The sequence below is a fragment of the Physcomitrium patens genome, chromosome 24, assembly GCF_059467195.1.
Source record: "Physcomitrium patens ecotype Gransden chromosome 24, ASM5946719v1, whole genome shotgun sequence".
NCBI classification, from domain to species: Eukaryota; Viridiplantae; Streptophyta; class Bryopsida; order Funariales; family Funariaceae; genus Physcomitrium; species Physcomitrium patens.
This window is the reverse complement of record NC_143433.1, coordinates 4,391,619-4,400,507: the sequence shown is the minus strand read 5'-3', so window position 1 is coordinate 4,400,507 and position 8,889 is coordinate 4,391,619. Positions and strand designations below refer to the sequence as shown.

The following is an 8,889-nucleotide window of genomic DNA, read 5'->3' as shown; positions in this document are numbered from 1 at the left end:
GTGAGTTTTTCAAAACCAATTTTAGAAAAGGAGGGATGAAGAAGGTTTTAGAAAAGCATTTATCTCAACAAGCTATGGCATCAAGAGAGGCTATTACTTATGGCATTGAGGTTATAACGGAGAAGGAGGATGGTTTTGACAAGCATATAAATACAAAGGATTTATGGAATCTTATTATTATTAGTATGAATAAAAAAAATAACAAGATAGAAATTACTTAATACATCCACAATAATTCAGAAATGTCATATGATGGAATGATCCTGTAGATACTATGTCTGAACATACTTATTTGGCAAAGTCCAAACATGAAGCTCTAATGGAAGTAAAAAAGGGAAGAAATGAAATAGAAGAAAATTTTGAAGAGCCAACCAATAAGAAGAAATCCCAAAGGCATGCACAAACAATACAAAATAAAAAAATACCTATACCACAGGCTAATAGACCATCCAAGGCTGAGCCATTGACATTGCACCCTGGAAAAGCACCATTGCCAAAAGAAAAATGGGAAGAAAGGATGGAAGTAGATAAAGACAAAGGAAAGAGTAAGCATGTTACTTATAAGCTACAATCAGATATTGAGGCAGCAACAGATTTGAAAGGAGTCTTGGAAGAAAGAATATTGAATGCCAAAATTGAATTTATCCTACGAGAAATTTTAGGCATTGCAAAGAGAGAGTTTCATGAAGTCATCATCGACACCATTAAGCGAAAGAGGCAGTTGACAGGAAAATCTGTTGTATCTAATACTTTGCATACAATCTTGATTGAAGAAGAGGAACATGAATTGGCAAAATGTTGTATCAATAAAAAGGGGCAATTTGATTTGGATGAATATAAGGATGATGACAAGGGCCCTGGATACTATACCAAGGGACATTGGGCAAGAGCGACCATAGAGACTTTAATAAAAATGGAAGACTTGGTAGAACCAGTAATTGCTCTCATTAACTATAGATTTGAAATTAATATTATGTCAAAAGAAGTCTATAAACATGGAAGGTGGCCCATTGATATTAACCATGGATGGGTGATTCGGGCAACAAATAATACACAAGGAGATCTTTATGGTGCTTACTTCAATGTGAAGATAAAAGTTGAAGATGTGACCACAAAATAATTTTTTTTTTTTCAAGACACTACTTCATATCCAATGATTCTTGGTCAACTATATATTATAGTTGTAAAGATGGAAACCAAGGTTTTGGATGATGGATCAGCATGTGCTCGTATTAGAAGTCAAGATGGAAAAAGGACAGTGCAATTTCTAACAGTATCTGCTAATCATAAGCGCAATCAAGATTATCTACAAAGTGGTTCATTACTGAGGATTACTGAGGAATTTAAAGATTTTTGCATGGTACCACTATAGAGCAGAAATATAGTAGTACAACAAAGTAAGTATTCTTGCATGGAAAAAATAATATCTTTCATACATGTGTTGTAAAATTATCTAGGAATAGATTTGTTGTACATACACAACTTAATAACTTACAAAAATGGAAGCAAAGAGGTATGTAAAAATCTAAAAAAGACTTAAAAAGAGTAGATATGCTTGATAAAGATGTTATAATAGTAAGTATATATATAGAGACATGTTTGAAAGATTTTTGGAAGAAATAAGCTCAAAATACAAGGACAAAATTGATATGCTACATTGAATAAGGCAACAAGGAATTCATGAAGGTATTAGAAAAGACATATATTTCTTTACAAATGAAGAAGTGGAAGACATGGATCAAAAAAAGACCATATTGGACAGGTGATATGGCGTCGATCACAACTATGTTTCTTCTTGGTGCATACTGGAGGATGCACAAGTTTAGAGGAGATAGATGTTGTGTTGTGGTTCGGCTACCATATGAAAATAATGTAATTATGTACTTAATATATAATTTATTAAGTAATATGGTGAGAGCCATGTTAGTAGATTTTAGTTGGTTGTAGAATATAATTTGATTATTACCTTGAAAAGAGGTTGTTTAAAAAGATTACTATAGAATTTGTATAACTTTAATTTCCTTTTGATAGTGGCTTTTAAGATTGGTTTTGGTTGATAGTAACTTCTAAATATTTGTATTGACCTTTGAAAACTTATTTTGGTTCTTTTATTTGGTGTTTAGAGTATAAATTATATAAATCTTATAAGAAAAAGGATTGAAGAAGGGTTTTGGTAGTAAAGGGAGTAATTAGGACACCAACATAGATGAATAGAGATGAATGATGAAAATCTCCAATCTTATTGGTCAAAAATCATGACCAATGGGCTTTGAGGAGGTTGCCTGAGGTCATATTAGGGATTAGGATAAGTTTCTCGTGGCCATTCGAGCTTTGAAGGCTAGAATCAACAAGTTTAGGTTTTTGGCTATGGTTTTGGTACAAGTTTTGTATGGTTTGGAGTTTATATGAAGGAGATGTAGGCGCTCGAAGTTAAAGTATTGATTTGGGAGCTACTGTCATTCTTTTTGGCATGACGCATGCATTGTAGTATTATGTGCTACCTTGCTTGAGAATGCACTGGACGTGTAGCTGTAGAAGATAAAATAATGTTTTGTAAGTATCCAAGTAGGCTAGTGGATTTCAACCATGTAAATACAAACTATTTCGGATTTCAATGTAAAAACTTAATTCCAATATAAAGTGCTTAGAAACACTATTTTTAATAACTTCAAGATATTATAAGCACAAATTTTTTTGTTATTTGTTAGTATTTATTTTTTATTTTTTATTTTTTTATTTTATTTTATTTTATTATTATTAATATTATTATTATTATTATTATTTTATTTTATTTTATTTTTAACCCTAACTCTAGACAGCAAGCTTCAGCAAGCTATAATTCTCAATCTGACCATCCAATTGTTATAAATTTCTACCACTAGTGTCTTTGCAAGCCTTTTAAATGTTCAAGAAGTTTCAATCCAATCTAACTTACAAGTTGCAAGAAAATGCCGCTAATCTACATTAATGTATCTTCACCATCGCCTAGAAGTCTTCAACTTACTATGCCAAAAGTCACCTTATTCCAGCCAATAGATCTCTAGATATTATAAAAACCCTAAACAACCCCAATCTACTAACTTTTGATACCTCTTTACACTAATGGTCAAATATCCTCTATCTGTTCCGTCAGATTAAAACAAAATTTTGCATGCACTCGGCATATTCAACCTTCTAGATACCTCTAAATTTCAACTATAGAAGTTTTTCCAATTTCATAAAACAGTTAAGAGTACCAACCGTTACTTTATTGCAAAAAATCCAATTCACCAATACAAACACTAACTTTTAGCAATGATTGTCAAAGTTCTCTCAAATCCTATGAAACCCAATTCTACACCTTTCAAAGGAGCTTGAAGCTAGCTCTCCGACCCCAAAAAACCGATCTCCAAATGCCCCTTTTCTTATCCTCTCCTCCCTTTTAACTCCGTGTGGTCTCTTTTTCTCCTGCCTTGGACTCCAAATTGGAACAATCAATGATGCTTTGTCGGAATTCCTGTTACTAAGAGGATCTTTCTACGGAAAGGATATTTCTCCCAAAACGGCATAAAGAATGGAATAGCTTGAAATGGAACTGAAGCCTCTATATTCGAGACCTCATTGGGTTGCCCAACCAAGTCAGGTCTCATACTAGGTAAGAGGCCCATATCAAGACCTGGATTGGATGTCCTTGTAATTACATCAAATTGGCCCTTCACATCAAATTCACCCAAATATTGAATTGGTCCTTTCTCCTTTTGTCGACTCCTGGTAAGAACAGTTCGGACTCATTCCACCTGATTTACCGGAGAATCTTGAAGACCTTGATTTATCTCTTCAATTTTTCTTTTGCTTTGGACTTATTGATCCCGTTTATTGAAATTGGATGGAGCATTACATTGTTGATAAGTATGCCTTGACTGCTTGCAATTCCTTTACACTAGTGCGTAATCATCACTAGCTTTCACTAGCATAATGACCAACCTATTTGCAACGGAAATGACGAAGTGGTCTTCCTATACCTCCATCATGCATATTGGGTGTCTCCACCGATATATACCTACTAGGCTTGTTCCATGTAGGATTGAAAAATGATCCTGGTCGTCCCATTGGTATAGAAGGTACTTGGTTTGATTACACTGGTTGGATGATATTAATTGACCCTCAATATTGGCACTAGAATTGGACATTGTTTCTAACATCCAAAATGACTAAATATTAATAATATCTTTTTCATTTATATTTTCACCATATAGTCATATTACAACACGACAACATACTGACAGCAATTGAGGATCGGCGACCGTGATTGAAAAGAGCACTTTTCTGGCTACACTTTTTACATACTGCTTGCTAGATTCCAAGTTGAAGTGAAGGAGTTATTGAATTTTGAAGTCAGTGCATGCAATCTAAGGGTAGTAAGTGACTCGATTTACTAGTGGTTATGTCTTGAGCTATATCTTGAGCAATTTGACAAGGTTTTGGCTCAAAATTTCAGAGAATGTGTAATTTTATGTTAATAAACTTTATACATAAGTTTTATAATATTTGAGTATTGGATTCTTGAGATATTAGGAAAATAGTGCTCAGGTACTTGTAAATTAAGGTTTAGAGCATTTGCTAGGATTTCTTAGATATCAGAAGATCGGAAGTGAATTTGTAGTTGGTTGTTTTTTTGATAAAATTTAAAGGTGAATTCTATCTATCTTATAAATTTGAGACAAATTGAATAGTTAAATCAAGAGTTGTGAATTTCTAAAGTTCGAGACAAGAAAATACTTTGCGGGAAAAATATGTTTTGAAGGGATTTTGTTATATTTTGAGTTTTATGCAAATAAAGGAGTTTTTGGAAGCTAAGACAAGATTCATATAAAGGTTTAAGCTACACTCTCTATAGTTAGATACCTAATATATTTTCAGATAGCAAATCGTACCATACGACACTGCTTGAGTGGTTGTGATTGCAAGTAAAATAACAATTGATCTCTATCTTAATGTGTTCTTTTATTGATTTTTGGATGTTTATAAAATGGAAACAACTCCATGATTTTATTTCAACACTTAAATATTACACGTGTTGAGGTGCATGCATAGTAGTTGTCTTTGTTTATTGTTGGGAGCAAGTTTGGAACTTATTTGAGAACACCTTGAAGTAATCACCATTGAGAGTTCATATTTACAAGTCACAACAATCAAATTTGGTCGCAACTAAAGAAGCATGGCTGTATTTAGCAAATTTTTCAAGTCTCTTATAATACATAATGTAAAAAAAGAATTGGCATGATAATACTTCAGATATCTACTTAGGCAAAAATATGATAAAAAATAAAAGCATTGTCCTCTATAGGATTTGAATATGTTGTTTTCAAGAGGAAACCTTTCAAAAGGTTTCTTCAATGGTGATTCCCTACTTATAATCTTATTTAGATTGATGCATCTCTTACATGTGTAGCATTAAGCTTGAAAAGGAGATATAGAACATTCATACTTCTTGTGATTTTAATCCAAGCTAAACCTAAATCTACTATGTGTGTCTTATATATATATATATATATATATATATATATATTCTTAACTCAAGCTAAGTAGAAAAGTTGTAGTAAGGAAAAACCACTTAAATTTTGAACTGCTTTGTTCAAATTTTGAATTGCTTTATATAATTTTTTTATGAGCTGAATATCTGATGTACAAATTATATACTAAATTTGAAAGGATAGATGAGACCGATTTGGTAATGAGCGTGAAAGATTAGTCCCAAACTTTGGTTGATTGTGATGTTTATTTTCCATAGACCATGGGGCAATATAGCCTAATAGCATTGAATAATAGCTTTGGTTCTTAAGAATTATGAGCTTAAGGATTTGTCAAAAGAAAAGCATCAAAATACAAGCATTGTGCTACTTGAATTGGATGATACCATTGTCTTGATTTTTATTTTATGTCTGGTGTAGGCATAGCACTCAACAAAAGACAACTGGTCATTTATTATTTTATTTTTTTTGAAATTATTATTATTATTATTTTCTTGTATGAATCCTGATGCAACAGTTTATCCAATACCCGTCTAATTGAGAATTTTTTGTTGGTCATTTGTGCAAAGGTATGTGGTTGTTGAGCAAAGTGAACAATAGAAATGCAAAGGAGAATGTGACAACTGCATGGGTTCAGCTAGTGTGTTCATATATATATATATATTTACATACATACATGCATGCAGATACATAATCTTTTATCAACGTTTTTAACGGAAAAGAAGGCAGCGCGGTGGGAAAGGACACATTAGTGGACCCCATAACAGTCAAGGAAACTGCTCTCCACAACAGGCCACGGTGGACCGAGCTAGGGTTCAGGAATAGCACCTTCCATAGCCGAGGCAAGGTGGCTCGGTACCGAAGCACCAGCACTTGTGCGGCTCTTTGAGATCGCGGGAGCCTCGTGGATCACAGAGCCTCGTGGATCACAGAGCCTCGCCCGCTCGCTCGCTGGCTTTGAACCCCCCCCTCGCCCTTCCGTCATTGCCTTTGTCTCTCAAGCTCTCTCGGACCCCACAGTGCGCAGCCCCAGCGAAGACACACCCCGAGACTGCGAGGAGCTCACCATGGGCAACAACGTCGCCGTGATGGAGTCCGTCCAGGTCTACGAGGAGACGCCCGACCAGGTGAAGGAGCACCAGGTGGGACTCCCTGATCTGTCATTCCAGGGTATTTGTTGTCCCCGGTGCGGGTTCCGGGATTTAGGGTTACTGGACCGGATTTTCTTCATTCTCGGGTTTTAGTTCTTTTCGTTGAGTTTGTGTTTCATTTTTATTTGCTGTTTGTTGGATTTTTACGTGGCGTTGATTGGGGTAACAGGTCGAAGAGGAGCAGGTTGAGAAGGAAGAAGAGACGGAGACGGAGACTTCTTCGAATGTAAGTTTTGTTATGTCATTTTTTGGGTTTTCATTTTTTTGTTTGCCTTTTTTTAAATCTTCTTGTGAGTAGTCTTCTTAGCAGGTCGTTTGGTTTTGGTTTAGGTTTAGCTTCTGTGAATGATCAGTGGTGGACCACATTCAGAGAGGGATTGGAACGTTTTCTGGGCTTAAACTCTTGATATTGTCGGGAATGTGTGAACCCCGTTCGTCGTGCATGAGGGTTGTTGGCTGCTTTGACGTGGTAGGTTGTTTGTGGAGTGTAGATTTGGGTAGCTCTTAAGACCATTCCTCAAAATGCCATATTTTTGTTACAAGTATTATGTATTATATTTGACAGATCATGGTGAAAGTCGTCTGCAAAATTGTTATTTCGAGTTCAAGTCTCGAAGAACTTCTTGCAGATTTTGTTCTATGATTTTGAAATCCACTAGATCTTCTCTGTTCAGGAGTCATTGAATGCCAGAAAGTTGAGAAGAATTCAATACATGTATTGATTCTGATTACTAGCGTTTGTTGATATTTGCAGGAAAAAGGCGAAGAGGAAGCAGAAGCTGCAACTGTAAAATTCTTTTGCACTTCTTGACAATATCTCGTCTTTCTTGAATTTTAAAGTGATTTATGGAGTCGTTGACTGCCCTGTATTACCCTCGTCAGTCCATTATTGTCTAAGCGAGTATACGTGCGTTGGACCCTCCATAGTTGCATGATAGATATTTTTGAACACTAGTTGAGATTCTCAACAACGTCGGGTTGGTGAGACGCCTTGTTTTGCGTTTACAGGAGGAAACGGAAGAGGCTGCTGAGGAGGAAGAGAAGCCCAAGATCACCGTAAGTGCCATTATTCTTGATGCCTTTTCTTCAAGCATTACATAACTAGATGTGAAATGCTTACTTTAAGGAATTCTCACCTTCATTTCTAGTTCTCTTTTCGACCAAAATTAACATGAACTAGAAATTTCATGCGTTCCTATTAAATTTAGTCAGAAACAATGTGGTATTGTTCTTAGGTGGACGACATAAAGACAGCCCCGATGGATTTCCGATTCCCTACGACGAATCAAGCTAAACATTGCTTTACTCGATACAACGAGTTCCATAAGTGAGTCATGCGTATTGTAGCATTTCTTGAGTTATGAATTTGTTTTTATCAACTTAGTGGTTGTTCAACTCTTAAGAGAATCACTCAGTGTAAGCTAACTGTTTGAAATTTATTTTTGCAGGTGTGCTGCTGAGAAGGGTGAAGATGCGAAAGAGTGCCAAAAGTATGCCAGATACTATCGCTCATTGTGCCCTGGTGAATGGGTATGTACACTATTCTGTCAACACCACCTAGCTATTCACTAGATTATTGACCCGTGTTCCATTATTTCGGTCAAAATTCTTGCGTTTTTAGGTAGAGTGACATACCAAGTCGGTATGCTGTGTTCGAACTCTGTCAGGTAAAACAAGTTTTAATCTGAGATATACTGCAGATTGACAAGTGGAACGAAGAGAGGGAGAACGGTACCTACGCTGGTCGTTATTAAGGGGGGAGTAGACCGCAATCACAATCTTCTGTGGGTTAAGTTGATGAGGGTTGTGTAAGTGTGCTAGCTCATGGCATCTGCCCCTTGTCAACTGTGTGAGCCCACAGCACTTCAAAGATGAATGAAGTAGTCTTGACCTGGTCGATTTAGGTATACAAGCGCTATGAGCGTCGTGTTTTTTTTTTTAGTTTTAGCCTTGCAAAGACTATTTTGTAACTAGCTGAGACATGTGGAGAAGCATCAACTGTCTCCTGCAGCGAAAGCCATTGCTCTTACTTATTAACTACATTTGTAGAGTCTCGCATCTGCTGGAGCAGTGGAGGAATAATAATCGTTGGAATACTTGGTGTTTCCAATGCTTACTTGAACATGGACATGGACGTCGTCTTCTTGTTTATTGGCTTCACTTTGGTCTTTGACATTAGCTTTGCAATTAGCTTGGAACAAGTTTTCCCAACAATTTTACAGTCGTCG

The 8,889-nt window shown here is 35.8% G+C and overlaps 1 protein-coding gene across 1 annotated transcript; it reads left to right on the top strand.

Moving 5' to 3' along the window:
• Window positions 1-6,507: 6,507 nt before the first annotated feature.
• LOC112276990 (cytochrome c oxidase subunit 6b-1) lies at window positions 6,508-8,783 on the top strand. The gene is made up of 7 exons (XM_024508878.3): window positions 6,508-6,652; window positions 6,831-6,887; window positions 7,416-7,448; window positions 7,670-7,717; window positions 7,897-7,988; window positions 8,110-8,191; window positions 8,362-8,783. Exons 1-7 carry the CDS (start codon window positions 6,578-6,580, stop codon window positions 8,413-8,415), a joined length of 441 nt encoding a protein of 146 aa, XP_024364646.1. The 5' UTR covers window positions 6,508-6,577; the 3' UTR covers window positions 8,416-8,783.
• Window positions 8,784-8,889: the final 106 nt, after the last annotated feature.

What these genes read in the sequence shown, in the direction of transcription:
- LOC112276990 (XM_024508878.3), top strand. Translation starts at nt 6,578, where the DNA reads ATGGGCAACAACGTCGCCGTGATGGAGTCCGTCCAGGTCTACGAGGAG. An exon ending in AAGAGAAGCCCAAGATCACC is followed by an intron (nt 7,718 to 7,896) that starts GTAAGTGCCATT and finishes TATTGTTCTTAG; the next exon opens with GTGGACGACATAAAGACAGC. An exon ending in CGATACAACGAGTTCCATAA is followed by an intron (nt 7,989 to 8,109) that starts GTGAGTCATGCG and finishes TTATTTTTGCAG; the next exon opens with GTGTGCTGCTGAGAAGGGTG.